This window comes from Diuraphis noxia, unplaced genomic scaffold (genome assembly GCF_037042655.1).
Source record: "Diuraphis noxia isolate RWA-SAM2 unplaced genomic scaffold, SU_Dnox_SAM2 contig0002, whole genome shotgun sequence".
Classification (NCBI taxonomy): Eukaryota; Metazoa; Arthropoda; class Insecta; order Hemiptera; family Aphididae; genus Diuraphis; species Diuraphis noxia.
In genome coordinates, this window is record NW_028301712.1 from 86,475,797 (window position 1) to 86,503,379 (window position 27,583).

The 27,583-nt window shown below is 28.6% G+C and overlaps 1 protein-coding gene across 16 annotated transcripts in view; it reads right to left on the reverse strand.

Annotated features, from left to right (window-relative positions):
• LOC107170807 (uncharacterized) overlaps positions 1–27,583 on the reverse strand; it is a 60,332-nt gene that overhangs the window by 25,716 nt on the left and 7,033 nt on the right. For 11 of the 16 annotated variants that reach the window (XM_089218682.1, XM_089218679.1, XM_089218681.1 and 8 more), the window contains 30 exons: positions 22,252–22,287; positions 18,849–18,884; positions 16,823–16,858; positions 16,473–16,508; positions 16,099–16,134; positions 15,747–15,782; positions 15,389–15,424; positions 15,035–15,070; positions 13,642–13,677; positions 13,277–13,312; positions 12,925–12,966; positions 12,579–12,614; positions 12,250–12,285; positions 11,924–11,962; positions 11,573–11,611; positions 10,229–10,264; positions 9,878–9,913; positions 9,549–9,584; positions 9,210–9,242; positions 7,517–7,543; positions 6,914–6,949; positions 6,548–6,583; positions 6,193–6,231; positions 5,840–5,878; positions 5,490–5,525; positions 5,382–5,420; positions 4,637–4,672; positions 3,517–3,552; positions 3,167–3,202; positions 2,857–2,886 (listed from right to left, as the gene is read on the reverse strand). In XM_089218682.1, coding sequence (XP_089074808.1) covers positions 2,857–2,886; positions 3,167–3,202; positions 3,517–3,552; positions 4,637–4,672; positions 5,382–5,420; positions 5,490–5,525; positions 5,840–5,878; positions 6,193–6,231; positions 6,548–6,583; positions 6,914–6,949; positions 7,517–7,543; positions 9,210–9,242; positions 9,549–9,584; positions 9,878–9,913; positions 10,229–10,264; positions 11,573–11,611; positions 11,924–11,962; positions 12,250–12,285; positions 12,579–12,614; positions 12,925–12,966; positions 13,277–13,312; positions 13,642–13,677; positions 15,035–15,070; positions 15,389–15,424; positions 15,747–15,782; positions 16,099–16,134; positions 16,473–16,508; positions 16,823–16,858; positions 18,849–18,884; positions 22,252–22,287 — 1,083 coding nt within the window. The remainder of the gene's footprint in view (positions 1–2,856; positions 2,887–3,166; positions 3,203–3,516; positions 3,553–4,636; positions 4,673–5,381; positions 5,421–5,489; positions 5,526–5,839; positions 5,879–6,192; positions 6,232–6,547; positions 6,584–6,913; positions 6,950–7,516; positions 7,544–9,209; positions 9,243–9,548; positions 9,585–9,877; positions 9,914–10,228; positions 10,265–11,572; positions 11,612–11,923; positions 11,963–12,249; positions 12,286–12,578; positions 12,615–12,924; positions 12,967–13,276; positions 13,313–13,641; positions 13,678–15,034; positions 15,071–15,388; positions 15,425–15,746; positions 15,783–16,098; positions 16,135–16,472; positions 16,509–16,822; positions 16,859–18,848; positions 18,885–22,251; positions 22,288–27,583) is intronic. The other 5 variants (XM_089218671.1, XM_089218669.1, XM_089218675.1 and 2 more) reach the window with 4 other exon arrangements.

Below are 27,583 nucleotides of genomic sequence, written 5' to 3' on the forward strand. Positions count from 1 at the left end.
ACCTTTATTTTGAAGCTTAGTATATAATACATTTAAAAAAAAAACACTTGTTTTACCTTTTATTTACCTTAACATACACATCTTTATTTTTTGTATCTTTAGTAGAGAGTTTAATTAAAATTTCAATTTTTGCTTTGTAATCACTGCTCTTTGATTTTTCTATAATATTTTCTTTAGGAGATTTTTTATAAAAGGAACAATGGTGACATTTAAATATTTTCCTACATTGATATTAAAATTCATAAAATCAATATTATATTATAGGCAATATTAATGTAGACATATAATTATCAAATTGCTATAAGTAATAAGCAGTTGATTAATAGGTAGGACTTATAGTCTATACATATAATGTATTTAATATATTACACTATTATGATACAATTTAGACTTAAACCAGTCGTAGAGCTTGAATTTAATACAGGTTCCGAGCTCATGTATAGAATGCTTATACGCCCCCGGGGTAGGTTGTTACATTTTGACTTAGTGACTTTACCAGGGTTTTTTTAGTATTAAAAATTAATTTTTTAATTTTACTATCATAAACAGATATCTATGAAGTTACTTGATAGAATAGTGTTACAAAAATTATGATCATAGTAAATTAGTAAAAGAAAAATGATAAAAATTCGATATGTCAAAAGTGTAACAACCAACTCCGCTCTCCCCTACCTTTATACTTCGGCATATTCCTTGCTGCAATTAAGGCTGCATAGGCTTTCGCACAGGGCGTGCCCAGGCACTAGGCCTAGGTAGGTGACAGTGGACGATGGCAGAATAACTTGATTATTGAGTATCATATTAGGATGTGTTAAAATTTGTCTACGAGTAAAAATCATAAAGTGGCTCTTCTCAGGATCAATAGTAAAGAACGCTGTAGTTAGGAAATGGAAATTTGTTTTAAGGAGCCTCATGAAAATGACCAATATAGGGTTTTGGTAGTGATTGTTATGTCGACTGCGGTATTGGTGAAAGGGGAGTGATTGACGCGTGTGGCAGCCCCAGAATCAAGGTTATATAAATTTAAGTTGCTAAAATAGGTATAAATACTATTGCTGCGATGGTTTAGGTTATTATTATTGTCCCAGGTCGGATGAAGACCATTAACGTCACCACCTAGAATGGAGTTAGTGCCAATAAGCTGAAAGATGCTATTGAGTAAAGCCGTAGAAGGGTTGGAAGAAGGAGGAATATATAGGGATCATAAAAACAGGGAGTTATTGGAATTAATGAATGCCTCAATACCGACTAAATCGATAGATTGTCAAAGTAGATTATTCTTAAGAAGATTATCAATTGGAAGCGTTTTGATATAGATGATTGGTGGGCAGCAATAGCGACGCTACCATAGCCGTCAAACCGATTTGATAGTACGAAATTGAAGTGTGGTAAAGAAAACTTTTGACCGGGTCGGAGCTAGGTTTCGGATAAAAGCGCAAACGAGCATTCTTCGGAGTGGAGAACCGAGGCGAGGTCCAAAGAACGCGATCGAATACTTCTCACATTCCATCGTAGTATTTTATAATTATTAGATGAGTTCGTTGGAAACCGAGGAGAGTTAATGCGATCGTTAGTACGTATTATCATCATCAGAGCAGGGAGATAGAAATTTGAGAAGTGAAGACCCGATTAGGGATTTAAGAGAGGATGGGGAATTAATTTGCGAATTGACAGACTGTAATATCGCCGACGATATCTGTTCAGTGAGGGATTCAATAACACTGGATTGTGAGTCATTAAGGTTAGGTTGATCAACAAAGTTAAAGAAACTGCCATTTTAGGGAAGTATGAAGGAGTATGCTGTGGTTGAGAGTGGGGGGATTGAGATGAGTTAAACTTGGATGTGCCAAAATGTTTTCTTTATTATTTGTAATTTATATTATTCTTATTGACTATTTTGAAAAAAAACTTAAATATATATTAGATTTTTGAAATTTTATTTTTTATTGTATTTTGACTGTTAGCGATCTTTTTTTTTGTACATATGGGTAGCACTGTCGGTCGGCCCAATGGCACGTCTCCGCCGCCGTATCAAGTTCGGTTCACTGTTTTTCGCCGATACCGTGGGGCACGACGCTTGTGCTCTCGGTCGAACCGCCGTTACTCGCCTTTGAATTAATATAATTGTTTTACGCTCCGGCGTCGTTTGTTCGTAATACCTAATAAATCTAGTGATGTATTAAATCGTGTGTTAACATTTTGTTTACGAATCCTGACAACCCCCCTATTCAGATTTAATAGCTTTCATGACTATAATATTCTAGCTCATATAGCACTATAGCAGCTAAAGACATTAATTTATATTGTTATTATTATTATTGTTACTATATAATATGATTCTCTATTTTTAAACGCAACTTAAATTTATATTATTTTTATTTTATGATTTTTACTAGACCCGGGAAAGTTTACTATCGGGAGAGTTTACAATCGCCAATTATATTATATAATTCATGTAACAGACGAATGTTTCTCTAAGGACATAAAATACTTTTATGATTTCTACTATTTCTAGATCTGTAATTCAAAATCAATATATTCGCTATACTTTATTCTAATTTACTACTACTTGTATTTTTCATTAATTATTTGAACTACCTATCATGTTAAATATAATAAGGTACTTAAAATTATATTATATTATAATAATAATAATTATTATTATTATATTGTTTGTAGCAATTATTGCTATTGTATATTATCATTAGTATTATTATATAAAACTATGTAAGAAAATATAATATGTGTGATAATATTAAATAGGTACTTATATAAAATTAAGATTTGTTATACATATAAAACGGTTGACTAAATGGCCGATGATAATTAATATGGGAACTACCTTAAAGTACCTACCTGCACTATCATCCGAAACATATTCCAAGGCTATAAAACGTTAGATTACAAAAAACATTAAACATTTATAAAATATATATTAGTACATTAAATATATATATATATATATTAAAACTGATTTTATGGACAGCTGTGTTGTGTGATCAAAATCTCTATGGCGCACTCCCCCAGTAAAAAAATGTTGACTGTTTCTGATTAGTCAAACATTTAGTTTTATAATAAACTTAATCGTATAACATAAGAGTGCTTTTTTTGATTATTAGTTTACAAAATTTACATAATCCTTTAATGTTTTAGTGGCATTACGTACCACTATTAATTCTGTTTACGGTATCCTTGCGCAGGCCTGAAAATGTTAAATTTTAAATGAATTTGAGTATTTATAAAATATCTTATATGTATATAAAATAGTATATTAAATGAAAATTTCGGGATGTGGGGTGTTTCTGTCAATATATGTTAGTACTGTTTTTTAGCCATCTGTGTTGTGTGATCAACAGCTCTATGACGCACTCCCCCAGTAAAAATTTGTTGACTGTTTCTGATTTGTCAAACATTTAGTTTTATAATAAACTTAATCGTATAATATACTTGTACTTTTTTTGATTATTAGTTTACAAAATTTACATAATCCTTTAAAGTTTTAGTGACACGACGTACTTTCTTTAATCATCAGTAAGGTAACCTCGTTAATGGCTGAAAACGTTAAATTTTAAATGAAATTGAGTATTTATAAAATATCTTATATGTATATAAAATAGTATATTGATTGAAAATTACGGGATGTGGGGTATTTCAGTCAATATATATTAGTACTGTTTTTTTAGCCATCTGTGTGGCTTTAGATAGAATGGTTGCGCGTCTAGGTACGTATGTTAAGTTTATTAAGTGACTATGCAATGTACTCAAATTAATTCACTGACAGTTAGTGCCATCTAGCGTTGTATATATTATGTTTTACTAAATCGTGCTAAAAACAGTAATTTTGTTTTTGGGTATCTCAAATCTCAATTTTTCACTGGCTGTTTCACTTTACTTCTTTGCACATTGTCAATCATTTACTATTCTATGGACTACAATGTTGTCGTTGTTTAATTTTAATACTTACTATTATACTAGGTACATATTTACAACACATTTTTATAGTAGGTAAATCGAGCAAATTAATTACTAATATATTCAATTGTACACTGAAATACAAGTTATAAGTTAAAAGTGCAGTAGTAATTATTAAACATTTAGATAAATAATTTATGTATAATATACACTGTGAAATATATAGTCAATCTATAACTCAATAATGCAATTTAAATTAATTAATTAAATAGGTACCAAGTAGCTAGTCATGACTCATGAGGACAGTTTAAGCTAAATTATAATCAACTAATCAAGGTTTATTTTATAATCTTTTGATAATTAAAAATTAAAATATGATTTTGGTCAATAAAAAAATCGTGGTTTATATTCCGTGCAGAAAATAAGCATTATAAATAATAATATCCTAATATGACCGCTGGATCACGTTAAGAGGTGGTCAATTGATGTAAGCACTTACTCTTGCCACTATTTTTCGGTCGACGGGCAACCATTCTATCTAAAGCCGTGGTTGTGTATCAACAGCTCTATGGCAAACTCCCCCGGCAAAAAGTTGTTGACTGTTTCTGATAAGTCAAACATTTAGTTTTATAATAAACTTAAACGTATAACATACGTGTGCTTTTTTTGATTATTAGTTTACAAAATTTACATAATCCTTTAAAGTTTTATTGACAAGACGTACTTTGGTTAATCACAAAAAAGAAAATCTCGTTCTCGTCTGAAAATTTTAAATTTTTAATGAGATTGAGTATTTATAAAATATCTTAATATCTTATATATAAAATAGTATATTGATTGAACATTGCTGGATGTGGGGTGTTTCAGTCAATATATATTAGTAGGTACTGTTTTTTAGCTATCTGTGTTGTGTAATCAACAGCAGGCACAATTTTTTTTATTAGCATTTGAAGTTCAAATATTGACACAAATTCGTCAAAGCCATGAATATTTGCAAATTATTTTGTAGTTCAAAATTCATAAAATGGTTTGTATTTATATCTAAGGTTAAAAAATTCAACACTAAGTTTTCCAAAAGATTTGATTCAAATAATTATAGAGAAAATTTGAAGCGTAATAATAGGAAAAATGTTTTGAGAGTTTGAGTTTTAAATATTTATGAAATCAGGTATATGTATATCTATGATAATATAAGATATTATGAATTATGATAACTACATGCAATGTTTTTGAAAAAATTGATTAACCATGCCTTATGCAAAATGCGTCCTAATTGAAAATAAAATATTTGTTTCAAAATAGAATATATGACAATATTTAAATGTAATATAATATCATAGAATGAAAAATCATCTCCGTTCAGAATCGTTTTTCGCATACAATTATGCAATCATTGCATTCAAATTTAACCTACCCTAGTCAGAGCTCCAACCCACCCCCTAATGTACGGCAAAGCGATACCCACTTACCACATTTGTCAGCCATCTTAATGACATCATTTATCAGGGCTGAAAATGTTTACAAAAATTAGTTTACAAAATTTAAATAATCATTTAAGTTTTAGTGACTTGACGTACCATTTTTAATATCTATTAAGGTATTCTTGTAATTGTCTGAAAATGTTAAATTATAAATGAAATTGAGTATTTGTAAAATATCTTATATACAAAATAGTATATTGATTGAAAATTGCAGAATATGGGGTGTTGCAGTGAGTATATTATATTAGTACTGTTTTTTTAGCCTTTTGTGTTGTGTGATCGACGGCTCTATGACGCACTCCCCCAATAAAAATTTGTTGACTGTTTCTGATTAATGAAACATTTAGTTTTATAATACACTTAATTGAATAACATACATTTGCTTTGTTTTATTATTGGTTTACCAAATTTACATAATCCTTTAAAGTTTTAATAACACGACGTACCATTATTGTTAATGTCATTTATGGTATTCTTTTCCTGGCCTGAAAATGTAAGCTTTTAAATAAAATTGAGTATTTATAAAATATCTTATAGACAAAAGAGTATATTGATTGAAAATTGCAGAATATGGGGTGTTGCAGTGAGTATATTATATTAGTACTGTTTTTTTAGCCTTTTGTGTTGTGTGATCGACGGCTCTATGACGCACTCCCCCAATAAAAATTTGTTGACTGTTTCTGATTAATGAAACATTTAGTTTTATAATACACTTAATTGAATAACATACATTTGCTTTGTTTTATTATTGGTTTACCAAATTTACATAATCCTTTAAAGTTTTAATAACACGACGTACCATTATTGTTAATGTCATTTATGGTATTCTTTTCCTGGCCTGAAAATGTAAGCTTTTAAATAAAATTGAGTATTTATAAAATATCTTATAGACAAAAGAGTATATTGATTGAAAATTGCAGAATATAGGGTGTTGCAGTTAATATATACTAGTACTGTTTTTTACCCATCTGTCATCTGTGTTGTGTGATCAAAAGCTCTATGGTGCAACACCCCAGCAAAAAATTGTTTACTGTTTTGGGTTAGTCAAACATTTAGTTTTATAATAAACTTAATTGTATAATAAACGTGTGCATTTTTTGATTATTAGTTTACAAAATTCAAATAATCATTTAAGTTTTAATGACACGACGTACCATTTTTTTCCTCAATTATGGTCTCGGAGCACAGGGCTGAAATTATTAAATTTTAAATGAAATTGAGTATTTGTAAAATTTCTTATATGTATATAATATTGTATATTGATTGAAAATTCGCAGAATGCGGGGTGTTTCAGTCAATATATATTAGTACTGTTTATTAGCCATCTGTGCTGTGTGATCAAAAGCTCTATGGCGCACCCCCCCCCCCCCCCCCCGCCCAACAAAAAATTGTTGACTGTTTTGGGTTAGTCAAACATTTAGTTTTATAATTAACTTAATCGTATAATAAACGTTAGCATTTTTTGATTATTAGTTTACAAAATTCAGATAATCCTTTAAAGTTTTAGTGACACGACGTACCATTTTCAAGCAACTGTAGGGTATTATGGTACAGAGCTGAAATTGTTAAATTTTAAATGAAATTGAGTATTTATAAAATATTTTAGATATAAAATAGCATATTGATTGAAAATTGCGGGATGTGGAGTGTTTAAGTCAATATATATGTGGGATTATTATTATTATTATGATTGCTATCGTTGTTACTATCATTATTATTATTATTATCATCAGTCCTAGTGTGTGTGTGATGTACTGATGTAGTGATATGTATGAACCAATATGTGCGTTGACTGTAAAGTATATTTAAGTTGTTTTAAAATAATAAAAGATTTTTTGTATTCATATAAAACATTTGTTAATGTTTGTTAATCGCACGCAGCCCATTAAAAGTTACGAATACCGTATTAACTTCTACATATATAAGTACTGTTTTTTCACCATCTGTGTTGTGTGATCAACAGCTCTATGACACACTCCCCCAATAAAAAAATGTTGACTGTTTATGGTTTGTCAAACATTTAGTTTTATGCTAAACATAATCGAATAACAAAAGTGTACTTTTTTTGATAATTAGTTTACCAAACAAACATAATCCCATAAAGTTTTAGTGTTACTATGTACTTTTTTCATTCTTATCTTCGTTCAGTGCTGAAAATGTTAAATTTTTAATGAAATTGAGTATTTATAAAATATCTTATGTATAAAATAGTGTATTGATTGAAAATTGTGGGATGTGGGATATTTCAGTCTATATTAGGGTGACCAGACGTCCCGTTTAAAACGGGATTGTCCCGTTTTTGGTCATAATGTCCCGTTGTCCTGACAAACTTCGAACGGGACGCTTTTTATCCCGTTTTTAGAAGATGGTCCTGTTTTAATCCCGTTATTTTAATATTATTATATTATATTTGTGAAAAAAATATCGATGTATGAAACAATTAATATAAAACAGTTTTACTCGTATATATGTTTAAAATTAGAAACCAAATTTATAAATAACTGACACCATATTCAGCTGCGCGACTGTTTCGGTCGTCGTCATCTTATCGCACCGACCGACCAAACCACGTACACGCTACAGTGCTACACCATTATTATTACTATTCCATAAATATAAAAGTATGTGTACGCCGACGGTCGTCCGCTATTTTTGTTTTTCAATTATTACGAATACCCGTATTACGGGTATCGACAAGCCGTAGTCTTATGAATATTATAATTATATTGATTCGATTTGTAACATTTTATATTATACCTACTTATGTTATACTTATATTTATCAGTAATCTAATCGCGGGTTTTTCTGATGATTAGCCTCCGATAGAATAATATGATCGTTTGTCGCCCGTATCCGGACCGGTCATGTATTATTATTATTAATGTAATATATTGTTTTGTATTGTGTGTGTGTGTGTCTGTACACCGATCGGCCGGACGACCCGCGTATTAATTTTTGTCACATTGTCAGTCCGACTGAAATTTTATAGTGGGGATATCTGGGGATTATTGAGTGTAAATTTCGAGATTTATGACATTTTCATCTGGCAACACTGGTCAGTCGTTAGTACTTTGTAGTACGATATACGTGGTAGCGGTGACTCTGTCCCGCGACGCAAGAAAAAAAAATTATTGTCATAACTAAGATAACATTTAGTATTTTTTTGTTTTCCATGGTTTCTCCTCTTACAGATTATTATTATTATTATTATTCTATTCTAATTCTCAGTGGCGTGGCGAGGTAAAAGTTACATGTGGGCGAAGTAGACTTAAAGAGGCCCTTTTAAAAAATTTTTTAACTTCTGTCATATTTCTCTATGGTTAATTATAAAGCCCTATGGAACGCGAGGCCCTTTGACACGGCCTCACACCGCCCACGCCTAGCGCCGCCACTGCTAATTCTATTATGTTCGTTATCGTTTTTACATCGTCCATGTTCTTCCGTCTTTTTTAGGCATTACGCTACGCGTTTATCGCTAATAGTTGTTAGTTGACACTGTTTGCTGTTGACATTCGATCAGTGAATTCCTTTCCGTAAACTAATTTTATATTTTGAAATTGACGCGTAGTGCGTCCCTATCGATATATTTTCTAATTTTTAAAAATAATACCTAAGATGCCCAAAAGACGATGTAGTTTTAATCTAAAATTGAAAACGCAGTTTCCTAATTTAAGAGATGCTGATGAAATAGGTAAAGTACTGTGTACCGAGTGTAAATCTGTATTCTCAATAGAACTCATTATAATATTAATATAAGAGCGCTTTTTTTTATCATTAGTTTACACAATGTACATAATCTTCAGAGACATGACGTACCATTATTATTGTTTAAGTCAGCATCCTTCAGGGCTGAAAATGGTAAAATTTAAATGAAATTGAGTATTTGTAAAATTTCTTATATGTATTTAATTTAATTGAAAATTTGCGGGATGTGGAGTGTTTATGTCAATATATATTAGTACTGTTTTTTAGGCATCAGTGTTGAGTGATCAAAAGTTCTATGGCGCACTCCCCTAGTAAAAAATTGTTGACTATTTTTGATTTGTCAAACATTGAGTTTTATAATAAACTTAATCGTATAATAAACGTGTGCATTTTTTGATTAATAGCTTACAAAATTTAAATAATCATTTAAGTTTTAGTGACACGACGTACCATTCTTAATTTCCATTAAGGTTTGATCGTACTTGGCTGAAAATGTTAAATTTTAAATGAAATTGAGTATTTCTAAAATATCTTATATACAAAATAATATACTGATTGAGAATTGCGGGATTTGGGGTGTTTTAGTCAATTTATATTAAACTGTGTTGTGAGATCTACATCTCTATGGCTTACTCACCCTTAAAAAATTGTTGACTATTTCTGATTAGTGAAACATTTTGTTTTACAATAAACTTAATCGTATAACAAACGTGTTCTTTTTTTGATTATTAGTTTAAAAAATTTATATAATCCTTTAAAATATTAATGACACGGCATACCATATGTCATCTTGTTTGATTCAGTATCCTTCAGAGCTGAAAATGTTAAATTTTAGATGAAATTGAGTATTTATAACATATCTTATATGCATATAAAATAGTATAATGATTGAAAATTGCGGGATTTGGGGCTTTTTCATTCCATATATATTATTACTGTTTTTTACCCATCTGTGGTGTGTAATCAAAAGCTCTATGGTGCAACCCCCCAGCAAAAAATTGTTTACTGTTTTGGGTTAGTCAAACATTTAGTTTTATCATAAACTTAATTGTATAATAAATGTGTGCATTTTTTAATTATTAGTTTACAAAATTTACATAATCCTTTAAAGTTTTAGTGGCATTACGTACCATATTCAATTATATTAAAGATATCAACGAACATTTCTGAAAATTTTAAATTTTAAATTAAATCGAGTATTTATAAAATATATTTTATATAAAATAGTATATTGATTGAAAAATGCAGGATGTGTAGTGTTTAAGTCAATATATATAAGTGCTGTTTTTTCGCCATCTGTGTTGTGTGATCAAAAGCTCTATGGCGCACTCCCCCAGCAAAAAATTGTCGAGTGTTTTTGTTGAGTTAAACATTTAATTTTATAATAAACTTAATCGTATAACATACATATACTGTAACAACTCGCACGAGGCCATACCCAGATTCGGCGTGGAGTGTATATTGACGAGGCTGGTAAAGGTCGCCAACCCACAGCCGAGATTCGAAAATCGGAGCATGCGGGATTTTCTTTATATAAATAAATAAACAAATTGGAAAAGGGAAAAAAAATTAAAACATCGTTATGGGGGTTGGTTTTTTAATGTATACCAGAAAATAAAAATTTAATTTATGACCAAGAAAAGCCATACGGTATAAAAACTTGGCCGCAATTGAAAGACACCGAACAAACAAACATAACGGATAAATATAAATCATAATATAATAATATGGAATGGACGATATGCCAATTCCAAACACGGCTCCGAATATTGGTTACCAGTGTATGTATAAATAAATAATAATGGTATATGAATATAGTATATATATATACACGAACGATCAGATTTTATAATATTAACTAACACCAAAATGTCAGAACCTATATTAACAATTAATAATATTAATTCACCGGCCAAGGTGTGACTGTATGTGGGTTGTACGTACTACGTACAACGTTAACAAAACCATATTACCATCTTTATTTGCTGTTGGACCGCTGAGCATCGTCCCGAAGACGCCCCCGGCGATTTTATTCTTCGCTACTCGACCATGATGTTGTCCGTTGAAGCGAAGAAAAAGTAATGAACAAGAGATGGCCGTGGCTGGGCGTGTTGTTCACCGAACAGCATTATATAATTCATCGTTGCATAATTTAGTTAGAAATATGTTTGGCCGGTGTACTTTACACTTTTATATTATTATAGGCCGTTAATGGCCTCGTGTTATTATTATATAGTGTCGGCCGGTCATCCGAACCACGGGTACTAGGCAACGTGATGATGATGTGTGTGTGTGTGAACTCGGTGTCGCCTATATGAGCGGTGTCAGAGGGGACCGTGGGACGGAGAGCGCTATCGCATAGTGGTTTATAATATTATTAATATTAATTACAATTTCGATCGTTACAATACTTTTTTTGATTATTAGTTTACCAAATTTACATATTCCTTTAAAGTTTTAATAACACGACGTACCATTATTGTTAATGTCATTTATGGTATTCTTTTCCTGGGCTGAAAATGTTTAATTTTAAATCAAATTGAGTATTTATAAAATATTTTTTATATAAAATAGTATATTGATTGAAAATTGCGGGATGTGGAGTGTTTAAGTCAATATATATTAGTACTGTTTTTTTTAGCCTTCTGTGTTGTGTGATCAACAGCTCTATGGCGCACTCCCCCAGCAAAAAATTGTCGAGTGTTTTTGTTGAGTTAAACATTTAATTTTATAATAAAGTTAATCGTATAACATACGTATACTTTTTTTGATTATTAGTTTACCAAATTTACATATTCCTTTAAAGTTTTAATAACACGACGTACTATTATTGTTAGTCTCATTTATGGTATTATTCTTCAGGGCTGAAAATGTTTAATTTTAAATAAAATTGAGTATATATAAAATATTTATTAACGGGATGTGTGGTGTTTCAGTCAATATATATATTAGTACCTACTGTATTTTAGCCATCTGTGTTGTGTGTACTACAGCTCTATGGCGCACTCCCCCAGGGAAAAATTATTGACTGTTTCTGATTAGTGAAACATTTAGTTTTATAATAAACTTAATCGTATAATAAATGTGTGGAATTTTTGATTATTAGTTAACGCAATTTAGATAATCCTTTAAAGTTTTAGTGACAACGTACCTTTTTGAATCATATAAAATGAATCTCTGACCAGGGCTGAAAATTTTATATTTTAAATGAAATTGCGTATTTATAAAATATGTTATACATAAAATAGAAAATCGATTGAAAATTTCAGCATGTGGGGTGTTTCAGTCAATATATTATATTAGTATTGTTTTTATCAATAGCTCTATAACGAACTCCCCCAGGAAAAAATTATTGACTGTTTTTGATTAGTTAAACATTTAGTTTTATAATAAACTTAATAATATAATAAAGTGTGCATTTATTGATTATTAGTTTACAAAATTCAATTAATCATTTAAAGTTTTAGTGACATGACGTACCATCTTTAATCTTCATTAAAGTCTCCTGTAAGAGTACTGAAAATGTTTAATTTTAAATGAAATTGAGTATTTATAAAATATTTTTGATATAATATAGTATATTGATTGAAAAACGCAGGATGTGGAGTGATTAAGTCAATATATATAAGTGCTGTTTTTTCGCCATCTGTGTTGTGTGATCAAAAGCTCTATGGCGCACTTCCCCAGAAAAAAATTGTCGACTGTATTTGATGAGTTAAACATTTAGTTTTATAATAAACTTAATCGTATAAAATACGTATACTTTTTTTGATTATTAGTTTACCAAATTTACATATTCCTTTAAAGTTTTAATAACACGACGTACTATTATTGTAGTTAGTCTCATTTATGGTATTATTCTTCAGGGCTGAAAATGTTAAATTTTAAATAAAATTGAGTATTTATAAAATATTTTTGATATAATATAGTATATTGATTGAAAAACGCAGGATGTGGAGTGTTTAAGTCAATATATATAAGTGCTGTTTTTTCGCCATCTGTGTTGTGTGATCAAAAGCTCTATGACGCACTTCCCCAGCAAAAAATTGTTTACTGTTTTGGGCTAGTCAAACATTTAGTTTTATAATAAACTTAATCGTGTAATATTCGAGTGCTTTTTTTGATTATTATTTTACCAAGTTTACATTTTACTTTAAAGTTTTAGTAACATGACGTACCATTTCCAATCGTCTCTAAGGTAACCTTGTAAATGGCTGAAAACGTTAAATTTTAAATGAATTTGAGTATTTATAAAATATGTTATATGTATATAACAAAGAATATTGATTGAAAATTTCTGGATGTGAGGTGTTTCTGTCAATATAATATATTATAGTACTGTTTTTAGCCTTCTGTGTTGTGTGATCAACAGCTCTATGGCGCACCCCCCCCCCCCCCCCATCGTAAAAAAATTGTTGACTGTTTCTGATCAGTCAATCATTTAGTTTTATACTAAACTTAATCGTATAACATACGTGTGCTTTTTTGATTGTTAGTTTACCAAATTTACTTTTTCCTTTATAGTTGTAGTAACACGACGTACCATTTGCAATGTTCTGTACGGCCTTCTCTTTTTTGGCTAAAAATGTTAAATTGTAAATGAAATTGAGTATTTATAAAATATGTTATATGTATATAACAAAGAATATTGATTGAAAATTTCGGGATGTGAGGTGTTTCTGTCATTATATATTAGTATACTGTATTTTAGCCATCTGTGTTGTGTGTACAACAACTCTATGGCGTATTCCCCCAGCAAAAATTTATTGACTGTTTCTGATTAGTGAAACATTTATTTTTATAATTAACTTAATTGTATAATAAACGTTAGCATTTTTAGATTCTGAGCGGAGCGATGAATGTATTGATTTTACCATGATGTGTGTTTTTATTTTTTTTTTTTTTTGTGTCTGTCATCACGTTTTGGGGCAGTAATAATGCTTCGATTTTTGATTTCAGTACCTCGTTCGATCAGAAAGTGAATCTAGTTCGTACGTTGGGGGACTAAAGAAAAAATTCTTAATACTTTTCTAAATATTCGAGAAAAACAAACTAAATATAACTAAAAACGGGAAATTTTACGCACACTCATTTTTCGACAAAATCGATTTTGGTTTTTGAAGTAACTTTAAAACGAATGACCATAGATACATGAAATTTTTACCGAATATTTATATAAATATATTTTATCCACCATGCAATTTTCAAAAAATTTCGATTTAAGTTGAACTATTCATAGGCATTTGAAATTTTCGATCATTATTAGTTTTTTTTACTATCGATAACAATTTTTTTGTTCGGTAGAAAAGCTTGAAAATTTAATACAAGGCTTCTAACACATTGTAACAATAGCAGTTAAAAAATATTAAAAATTCGTATGCACGATTTTTTTTATAAGTATTTAAAGTTCAAATTTTGACTAAATACGTAAAAATTACGGCAATGTTCAAATTATTTTATGCTAGAAATTCATAAAAAAGTTTCCTTTTATATCTAAGAATTTTAAATTTTATATAAGGCTCCTAATATATTTTTTAAATAGCAGGTGAAATATAAAAGAAATATATTGGCACAATTTTTTTTTTCAACCATTCAAAGTTTGAATTTTTACAACATATGTAAAAATCACAAAAAACACGAAAATTCGTAAATTATTTTAAACTAGACATTAATAAAAAAATTTCTTTTTAAATCTAAGATTTGAAAATTTTTAATAATCTATAATATATCCTAGACAAATAAACCGTCTTCGCTCAGAATCGTTTTTCGTATACAATGATATAATATCATTGGATTCAAATTTAATTACATCCATTACAGTAACCCACTTGTAACCTATTGTACAGCAGAGCGACATCCATGACTTACCCGCCTTATTTGATTATTAGTTTACTAAAATTTAGATAATCCTTTAAAGTTTTAGTGACACGACGTACCTCTTTCAAGCAACGTTATGGTATCCTCGGACAGGGCTGAAATAGGAAAACTTTAAATGAAATTGAGTATTTGTAAAATTTCTTATATGCATATAATATTGTATATTTATTGAACATTTGCAGGATGTGGGGTGTTTCAGTCATTATATTATATTAGTACTGTATTTTAGCCACCTGTGTTGTGTGTACAACAGTTCTATGGTGCACTCCCACAGCAAAAAATTATTGACTGTTTGTGATTAGTAAAACATTTAATTTTATAATAAACTTAATCGTATAATAAACGTGTGGATTTTTTGATTATTAGTTTACCAAATTTAGATAATCCTTTAAAGATTTAGTTACATGACGTACCATTATTAATTTTATCTGAGGCAATCTTAACCTCGTCTGAAAATGTTAAATTTAAAAAGAATTTGAGTATTTATAAAATATCTTACATGGATATAACATAGAATATTGATTGAAAATTTCGGGATGTGGGGTGTTTCTATAAATATATATTATAGTAGGTACTGTTTTTAGCCATCTGTGTTGTGTGATCAACAGCTCTATGGCACACTCTCCCCGTAAAAAATTGATGACTGTTTCTGATTAGTCAATCATTTAGTTTTATAATAAACTTAATCGTACCTATAACATAGGTGTGCTTTTATGATTATTAGTTTACCAAATTTACATAATCCTTTAATGTTTTAGTGACACGACGTACTTTTCTTATTCACACCATTGAAATAATTGTTCAAGGCTGAAAATGTTAAATTTTAAATGAATTTGAGTATTTATTAAATATCTTATGTGTATATAACATAGAATATTGATTGAAAATTTCGGGATGTTGGGTGTTTCTGTCAATATATATTATAGTACTGTTTTTAGCCATCTGTATTGTGTGATCAACAGCTCTATGGCGTACTTCCCCCAGTAAAAAATAGATGACTGTTTCTGATTAGTGAAACATTTAGTTTAATAATGAACTTAATCGTATTACATAAGAGTACTTTTTTGATTAAAAGTTTACAAAGATGTATATAATCTTTTAAAGTTTTAGTGACATGACGTACATTCTTCAGTCCGCACAAAGGATCTCTCGTTCTGAACTGAAAAAGTTAAATTTTTAATTAAATTGAGTATTTCTAAAATATTTTATATATAAAACAGTATATTGATTGAAAATTGCAGGATGTGGGGTGTTTCAGTCAATATATATTAATATTGTTTTTTACCCATATGTGTTATGTGATCAACAGCTCTATGAAGCACTTCCCCAATAAAAAATTGTTGACTGTTTATGATTAGTAGGTATATCATTTAGTTTTATACTAAAATTAATCGTATAACATACGTACATACGTGTGCTTTTTATAAATATTATGAGTTTACAAAATTTACATAATCCTTTATAGTTTTAGTGACACGAGTATGTCGTACGACGTACCTTTTGTAATCAAATTTATGAAATCCGAGGACTCGGCTGAAAATTTTTAATTTTAAATGAAATTGAGTATTTGTAATATATCATTTATATACAAATAGTGTATTTATTGAAAATTGCGGGATACGGGATATTTCAGTCTATATATTACATTAGTATCGTTTTTTAGCCATCTGTGTTGTGTGCTCAACAGCTCTATGGCGCACTCCCCTATTAAAAAATTATTGACTGTTTTTGATTAGTGAAATATTTAGTTTTATAATCAACTTAATCGTATAATAAACTTGTGGATTTTTTGATGATTAGTTTACAAAATTTATATAATCCTCTAAAGTTTTAGTGACACGACGTACCATCATGAATGTTTTGTAAGATATTCTTTAACCGGTCTGAAAATTTAAAATTTAAAATGAAATTGAGTATTTGTAAAATATCATTTATATAAAAATAGTGTATTTATTGAAAATTGCGGGATACGGGATATTTAAGTCTATATATCGACTGGTATAAGGCAAAAGGGGCCAAGCGACATTTTTACAACTTTTCAGGAGAGCAAAAACAAAATTTTCATGTGTTCTCAACTTTGGCGTTGGGGCTTCGGTGTTTAATTAAGCTCCAGGAATGAGGTTAATGTAAATTTGTATTTCATTTTATGTTACCTTGATGGCTTGATATTAGTTATACTGAAATGTCTCGTTAATTTTTATACACAATGGATTTTGTTAAAATTTACCATTTTTTGGCGCTTAGCTCTTATTTTTTTTGTTTTTTCATATATGATAAAGGGCGCTTGTACCCTTATTTAAATATTATGCTAAAAAGTAAAAATATTTTTATTTTGAATAAATACCTACTTTTGTTTCAAATCGGCGATGTATTTTTTTCTCATAATGTTATAAATGTTATTATTAGGTATAAAAAAAATGTAATTGAAGATGACGTCTTTAATGGGAAAAATATTTAAAATTTTGAATAACAAATAATAAATTTTAAAATAAATGTATACTAGTACCTTAAACAAATAAAATAAATACTTATAAAATAAAATTGCAGCTTCACTTTGCTTTAAAAAAAAATCATACTTATAAAATAAAATTGCAGCTTCACTATGCTTTAAAAAATAAGTTGTTTTAACTTTTAACATTTAATACAAATTAATTTAATGTAATACATTTATAAAAATCCCTTTTTTCTGTATTTGTTTAAAGCTATGTAAAAGAATTACAAAATTATTTATGAAAATCATTATACTTAGGTAATAATTATTAATTATTTGATAATAAATCTAAATATTTAAACAAATATTTACAAGCATTTTAATATAAGTACTTTTCAATAAATTATTTAAAACACTTCTTCAAATAGGTACATAACAGTATCTATTAGAGTAAATACATTTATAACACTGGCTAGTACCCTATAATAATAATAATATTGTTATTATAATTTTATACTGGAAATAATATTGTTATAATAAGTGCATAAAATAAGTTTCTAGTTGTGTTTTATAATAAAGTTTGTTTGGAAGCATTAAATATTTGTATTGAATGCCATAATATAGTTACAGTGTGTACTTTAATTAATAACTACCGACTACAGTGTACAACCATTGATATGTGTCACAAACGTCACAACGTGTACCTAACAATCTATGTAAAATGTGCTGGTATAAAAACATTAAACTTCAATAATACTAATGATTAATATAAAATATTATGTTTAACTTCTGTTGTTGTTTCATTCTTTAGTGTAGAACCATAAAAAACCACGACAAATGAATAAATTAAACTTTAAAGTGAGTAAATCAAAAATACTACACAATACACTGCGATTGATTTTGATAAATCTCATAATATTAATATCAATATTATAAAAGGTGATAAGCGATAATAGAGGGGTCCAAGCACCACGTGTTTGTCGCTTGGTGATAACAATTTTCATTAGTGTCGCTTATACCCTAAAAAAGGCGCTTGGCCCCTACACTTTTATCAATAAATGTCGCTTAACCAAAAAATACCGAAAAATAAAAATCAATTATCTCATTACTAAATTGTCATAGGAACACTAGCGCTCGTGCGTTCGATTGCTTTAACTGTCGGTTGTCCCGTAGTATACACCATGTCGCTTAGCCCCAAAATGTCGCTTAGCCCCTTTTGCCTTATACCAGTCGATATTACATTAGTACCGTTTTTTAGCCATCTGTATTGTGTGATCAACAGCTCTATGACGCACTCCCCCAATAAAAAAATGTTGACTGTTTATGATTAGTCAAACATTTAGTTTTATGCTAAACATAATCGAATAGCAAAAGTGTATTTTTTTTGATAATTAGTTTACAAAACAAACACAGTCCCATAAAGTTTTAGTGTTACAACGTACTTTTTTCATTCTTATTTAAGGTATCATCGTTCTGGGCTGAAAATTTTAAATTTTAAATGAATTTGAGTATTTATAAAATATCTTATGTATGAAATAGTGTATTTATTGAAAATTGCGGGATGCGGGATATTTCAGTCTATATATTATATTAGTTCCGTTTTTTAGCCATCTGTGTTTTGTGTACAACAACTATGGCGCACTCCACCAGCAAAAAATTATTGACTGTTTCTGATTAATGAAACATTTAGTTTTATAATAAACTTAATCGTATAATAAAGGTTAGCATTTTTAGATTCTGAACGAAGTGATGAATGTATTGATTTTACAATGATGTGTGTTTTTTTTTTTTTTTTTTTGTGTCTGTGTACAGCATAACTAGTCGAAATAATGCTTCGATTTCAAACTTTGGGGGTGGTTTTTGATGTAAAATTGAAGATCCTTGGTGCATTATAGAGGTCAAAAGTAAACATTTTCCAACAGTTTTCAAAAAAATCGAGAATAACAAAAAAAAAATGACAGAAAAACGGGAATTTTTACGCAAAATCAGTTTTCTATCAAATCGATTTTTTTATATGGTTGTAATTCAAAAAATAATCACTTGAAATACTTGAAATTTTCACCAAATGTTTATGTTAGTGTTCTCTATGTACAGTTTAATTTTCAAAAATTTTTGACTTTTTTGAGTTATTTATAGACCACTGAAATTTACACTTTTTTTGAGAATTTTTTTTTGAAGTGTCGGTAAAAAAATGTTGGACGAGCAAAAAAACTTGAAAATTTAATACAAGGTTCGTTATAAGTTTTTCTTATTGTAGCTAAAAAAAATTAAAAATCGTAAGTCACAATTTTTTTTAATAAGCTTTTATAGTTTAAAATTTTACGAAATCTGTCGAAAACGCGAAAATTTGCAAGTAATTTTGAAGTTGAAAAATCATAAAATTTTTTGCGTTTATAACTAAAGATTAAGAATACATCACTAAGTTTTCCATAAGTTTTACTTCAAGTAGCTATAGAGAAAACTCGAAGCGTCATTATAGGAAAAATTTTAATTGCGTTTGAATTTTAAATTTTTACGAAATAGCGTAACGATAACGATTTATCCTGAAACGATTTTAAATATTTGTTATTATTCAAAAAGTATAAGTCCTAGATACTTGAAAATTTTACCAGTTATTAGGATTGGTATTTTCTTTACATGATTACATTTTCAAAATATTTTGACTTTTTTTGAGATATTTATAGACGACTGAAATTTTCAATTTGTCTGAAAATTTTTTTTTGAAGTGTCGATAAAATGTTTTTGGCCCTATCAAAATACTTGAAAATTTAATACAAAGTTCCTCATAAGTTATTCTTAAAGTGATTAAAAAATTATAAGAATACATAGGCACAATTTTTTTTTGTAAGCGTTTATAGTTCAAATTTTTACGAAATCTGTCGAAAATGTGAAAATTTGCAAGTAATTTTGAAGCTGAAAAATCATAAAATTTTTTGTGTTTATAACTAAAGATTAAGAATACATCACTAAGTTTTCCATAAGTTTTACTTCAAGTAGCTATAGAGAAAACTCGAAGCGTCATTATAGGAAAAATTTTAATTGCGTTTGAATTTTAAACTTTTACGAAATAGCGTAACGATAACGATTTATCCTGAAACGATTTTAAATATTTGTTATTATTCAAAAAGTATGAGTCCTAGATACTTGAAAATTTTACCAGTTATTAAGATTGGCATTTTCTTTACATGATTTAATTTTCAAAATATTTTGACTTTTTTTGAGATATTTATAGACAACTGAAATTTTCAATATTTCTGAAAATTTTTTTGGAAGGGTCGATAAAATTTTTTTGGCCCTATCAAAATACTTGAAAATTGAATACAAAGTTCCTCATAAAATATTCTTATAGTTATCAAAAAATTATAAAAATACATAGGCACAATTTTTTTTATTAGCATTTGAAGTTCAAATATTGACTTAATACGTAAAAATTACGGTAATGTTCAAATTATCTTAGATAGAAATTCATAAAAGTTTTTCTTTTTAATTCTAAGATTTGAGAATTTAATACAAGGCTCCTATCATATTTTTACAATAGCAGTTGAATAATAAAAGAAACATATTGTCACAAATTTTTTTTATAAGATTTTACAGTTCAAATTTTGACCAAATACATAAAAATTACGGCAATGTTCAAATTATGTTAGATAAAAATTTATAAAAGTTTTTCTTTTTAATTCTAAGATTTGAGAATTCAATACAAGGTTCCTTATGAGTGTTTCTTATTGTAGCTAAAAAAAAATTAAAAATCGTAATTCACAATTTTTTTTAATAAGCGTTTATATTTCAAAATTTTACGAAATCTGTCGAAAACGCGAAAATTTGAAAGTAATTTTGAAGTTGAAAAATCATAAAATTTTTTGCGTTTATAACTAAGGATTAAAAATGCAACACTAAGTTTTGCATAAGTTTTCCTTCAAGTAGCTATAGAGAAAACTCGAAGCATCATTATAGGAAAAATTTTAAGTGCGTTTGAATTTTAAATTTTTACGAAATAGCGTAACGATAGCGATTTATCCTGAATCGAGTCAAACGAATTTAAATATTAATTCAATTAAAGTTCCTCATAAGTTATTCTTATAGTAATTAAAAAATTATAAGAATACATAGGCATAATTTTTTTTTAATAGCATTTGAATTTCAAATATTGACAAAAATTCGTCAAAACCATGAATATTTGCAAATTATTTTGTAGTTCAAAATTCATAAAATTGTTTGTATTTATATCTAAGCTTAAAAAAAAATTCAACACTTGTCTTAGTTTTTACAATAGCAGTTGAAAAATAAAAAATATATATGCATAATTTTTGTTTTAAAGCATTCAAAGTTTGAATTTTGACAAAATACGTAAAAATCACGAAACTTCGCAAATTATTTTAAACTAGAAATTCATAAAAAATTTTCCTTTTATATCAAAGACTTGAAAATTTAATACAAGGCTCATAATAAATTTTTACAATAGTAGTTGAAAAATAAAATAAATATATAGCCACAATTTTTTTTTACAAGTTTTTAAATTTAAATTTTGACAACATACGTAAAGATCATTAAAGTTCGCAAATTATTTTAAGCTAGAAATTCATAAAAAATTTTCTTTTTAAATCTAAGATTTGAAAATTTTTAATTATCTATAATATATCCTAGACAGATAAACCGTCTCCGTTCAGAATCGTTTTTCGTATACAATGATACCTATCATTGCATTCAAATTTAACCTACCCTAGTCAAAGGACCACCCCCCCCCCCCCCCCCAATGTACAGCAGAGCGATACCCACTTACCCGCTTTTTGATTATTAGTTTACAAAATTTAGATAATCCTTTAAAGTTTTAGTGACATGACGTACCTTTTTTAATCATGCAGTAGGTATCATCGTCCATGGCTGAAATTGTTAAATTTTAAATGAATTTGAGTGTTTATAATATATCTTATATATATATAAATTTTATATATAGGTGTAGATATTATATTATTAGATAAATAAGGATAAGTAATAAATCAAATAACAAATAAATAAGTACAATTATAATTAAGTATATGAGATAGATATTAGTAAAAGATAAAATAAAAAAATAATAATAATAATATTTTTTTTTAGTAAATAATAAATAGATATTAATGAGCACGAATCCCGATGAATTCGAAGCAATAGCTAGGGAAACGCTAGATAGAATAATTGAAATAATTGAAAACGATAATAGCATAGAATTAGTAGCAAATGAAAATAATAATGAAAAAGTTGATGATCTAGAATTAACTAATTTAGTAGAAAATTTAGACGTTATTACCGCGGAAATATTTAGTGAAGGTGAAAATAAAGAAATAAAAAACGACCCAATAACTAGTGGATTGTTAAATAAAAGTTTAAGACTAATTAATTTAGAAGCATTTGAAAATAGTCCTACTACTAGCGCAACTCGTACAGGTCTACGTAGTAATAAAAATACCATTCATACTGAATATATACCAACAAAAAGAATAGTAAAAAAGAAAATGACAGGAAACAGTGAAGTTATGAAATCTTTAAGCGCCATCGACGCAATTAAATTAATTCCCGCCTATTCAGGACAAACTGAGATATACCCATTTTTAAGTGCATGTGAGGTAATAATAAATACAGTGGATGCGGAACAACATCCTTTTATATTAAAAATGATAGCGGCTTCCAAATTAACAGATAGGTATTTTAACGTAACAAGGTATCGGGAAATAAAGGAATGGGGAGATATGAAAAAGTTATTACTAGATGCATTCGAAACCCCATATGGAGCTGCAAATTTACAAATAGAATTAAATATTATAAAAATAAAAAATAATGAAACAATTTGTTCATATAATAACCGCGTAGAAGAAATATTTCAAAAACTATGTAATACAATGGCCGTAGATAAACCACGAAATGAAGTACTAATATTACGAGAAAATATAAAAGAACAAGCTTTAGTTAGTTACATAAACGGTTTAAGTGATCAATTAAAATTTGAAGTAAAAACTAAAAATCCTTCCACCCTTGAGCAGGCAATGCAGTTAGCCGTAATCGCCGATAAAAATATTAGAACTTACAATGACGTACAGGAAATATTCCGTTCAAATAATACAAACTATAACATTCCGAGCCACAATAATAGAAATCCTAATAACAATTTAAATTTTAACACTAGGCAAAATGAAAATCAAAACTATCGTAATAATATTAATTACACGGGAAGAAATTATGGTCAGAATACTAATAGGAACCAAAATTCTCGGAGCAACAATTTTAATGTTAAGCGTTGTTTTACGTGTAATCGCGAAGGCCACTTCTCTTCACAGTGTAGAATGAATAACAATAGAAGTAATAATAGACCACCCAATCAGAATAATTTCACGCGACCACCAACTAATTACAATTCAGGAATTGGCTCGTGCACATATTGCAATAGATATTAATGTATGTTATAAAAAACGGAACGACGAACAACGTAATAATTTGAATTCGGGAAACGGTCAGAGTTCTCACGCGACACACGGGGCACGTGCGATCAATCACATAATATCCGTGGATCCATCAAAAATTGTTACCCAGTTATATTAACAGAAATAAATAAAACCAATCATATAAAATGCCATTCAACCGCTTGTATAAACCAGGAATTAGAGTTTCTTATCGACACAGGTAGCGAAGTCAATATAATAAAAAGAGATATTTTACATGACGGGTTAACAATTGACGAAACACAAACAGTATATTTTAAGGGAATAAATAATATGATAATACAAACGCTAGGAAAAATAATGATACCTTTAATATTCCAAGAGCAAGAAATATGTACAGAATTTAATGTAGTAGATAAAAACTTTCCGATAAAACGAAACGGTATAATAGGTAATAAATTCTTAACTGAAAATAATTCCGTAATAGATTTAGCCAATAAGACTTTAGCAATTAATGTTAATATAAATGAAAACAATATAGTATTAAAACCGAGAACGGAAACCATTGTATCTATACCGATAGCTGCAAAGGACGTAGAAAATAAGGACATTTTAGTGCATAAACAAGAAATAATAGAGGGCGTATTTTGCGGAAATATTGTGAATACCGTACATAACGGTAAAATAATAATAAGTATGTTAAACATAACGGAAAAAATTCAAAACGTGATGTTAAACGATTTAAATAAAATTAAATATGATTATGAATTCGAATGTAACACACAACAGCCAACCAGTCAAAACGATAAAACTATACGCGTAAATAAAATTAAACAATTAATTAGGAGTGGACACATGAATAACGAGCAAAGACAATCTATACTAGAAATATGCGAACAATACCACGATATATTTCATTTAAAAGGGGATATATTAACTCATACAGATACACTAACACATAAAATTAATTTACCCGATAATCACCCACCAATATATATGCGACCATATAGATTACCTCATTCACAAATGGCAGAGATAGCGACACAAATAAAACAAATGGAAAAAGACGATATTATCGAACCATCCTTTTCACCATGGAATGCTCCATTACTATTAGTCAAAAAGAAACTAGACGCAAGCCAAGAGGCAAAATTTAGAATAGTTGTAGATTTTCGAGCATTAAATAAAATAACAATAAACGAATATCACCCACTACCTAACATAACCGAAATATTAGACCAGTTAGGACAATGTAATTTATTTAGCATACTAGATCTTGCATCCGGGTTCTACCAAATAAAACTCGATGAAACAAGTAAAGAGTATACTGCCTTTTCGACAAATCAAGGTCATTAGCATTTCAAAAAGATGGCTATGGGTTTAAAAACATCGCCTTCTACATTTCAACAACTAATGAATAACGTAATGGCTGGAATTATAGGTATTAAATGTTTAGTCTATTTAAACCATATAATAATATACGGGAAAAATTTAGTCGACCATAATAATAAATTACGTGACGTATTTGAGCGATTACAAAAACATAACTTAAAAATACAACCGGACAAATGTGAATTTCTAAAACAAGAATGCTTATACTTAGGACACATCATTAATGAAAACGGTATAAAACCAGATCCAAATAAAATTAAATCAGTTCGAGAATTCCCAATACCAACGAATGTAAAAGAAATTAGATCATTTCTGGGACTTTCCGGATACTACAGAAAATTTATAAAATCTTATAGTTTGATAGCAAAGCCAATAACAAATTTATTTAAAAAAGGAGTTAAATTCACCTGGGAAACAAAATGTCAGGAAGCTTTCGATAAATTAAAAGATATTCTTTGTTCTGAACCAATATTACAATATCCAGAATATAGATCTATGAATAAGTTAGGATTAACTACGATAAAGCTACGATAAACTCGAATGGTCACAAATACGGGCTATGATCAGACACGTGTTTAAAGGAAGATGTTATTGAGTATATAAAAAAATGCGAATCGTGTCAAAAGGGGAAAGTTACGAATAAAAAGGTAAAACAACCTATGCTCATCACATCGACAAGTTCCGAACCATTTGAAAAAATATTTTTAGACATTGTTGGACCTTTGGTCACTACATTAACCGGAAATACATATATTTTAACCTTACAAGACGATTTAACGAAATATTCTATGGGGATACCAATACCAAATCATCAAGCAAATACAATTGCTGAAGCTTTCGTAATACACTTTGTATGTACACACGGTATACCACAAACTATACTAACTGACCAAGGAACTGAATTTTTAAGTAAAATATTCACCGAAGTATGCAAACTATTACAGATAAATAAAATAAACACTAGCCTATTTCACCCACAAACAAATGGTAGTTTAGAAAGATCGCATAGAACTTTAGCGGAATATTTAAGGCATTATGTGGATAAAAAATTAAACAACTGGGATGAATATTTACCTTACGCATTTTTCGTCTATAATTCCACTGAACACACGTCGACAGGTTATCAACCATACGCACTATTATTCGGAAAAACATTAGAAATACCAGTAAAATTAACTCACGAACCAGAACCCAGATATAACTACGATAATTATTATTATGATTTGAAACAAAAGATGCAAGAAGCGCATAAAATAGCAAAACAAAATTTGATAAAAAATAAAATAAAATCTAAACAACATTATGACAATAACGAAAATCCCATTGAAATACATGTGAAAGAACAAATTTTATTGAGGGACGAAACGCAAAAAAATAAATTAAATCCTTTATGGATAGGTCCGTTTGAAGTAACAGATGTGTTAGATAAGGAAAATATAGTGATATTAAGAGGGCGAAGACACGTCACGGTACATAAAAATAATGTAAATAAATATAATGAAAAATAAATTAGAAACTAAAATAATATCATAGATTTTATTATAAATAAGCAAGTAGAATAATAAAATTAGTTCAACAAACAATATTAAAGGTGTATTATATATAATTATGTAAAAAAAAATAAAAACAATTTATACATAAATGTGGTAATAAAAAAAAAAAAAAAATATATATATATATATAATTATATACATAACACGAATAATATTGACAAAATTAACTATAATATATTGTTACAGTAACAGGATCAAATTTATTATAGTAGATTTTGAGTTTACTATGATAAATAAAAAGGATTTATTGGTCGTATCCGGTTCCATATCTAATAATTTAGATAAATACAAACCAATTAAGCTAGAAGGAAAACCAATCATATTGACTACAAATATCAAACTGAAGATGTTAAAGCATCGTGAGGTAAGGCAGGTAATGCACAGTATTGGGAGGATATTTAGAAACAAGCCGGAGTTGCTACTACCGTTAATAGGACAACTAAAAGCAAGCTTAATGCTCGAGGGGGAGACAACTCTATCAACTACATATCTTTACCGATACTTGTATTCCGACAACAGATTACCTATAAAATGCGGCCCTCACACGATCAATATTACTGACACTATGAATATTGACAGTATTTACTTTACTGACAGTATAGTCCTCAAACGGTCATTACAAATTACAGTCAATACTCAGTATTTAATAGTTTTTTGGAACGGAACAACTGATAAAGATATAATAACTAGATTTCATTTAAAAATAAAATTCATACTTAACATTACGTCGTACAGCGATAATAATGACAGTAATTTTAATTTAAAACTATATGATATGACAAGAAACGCAAACAAATTATTATACTCTGCGGGAACCAC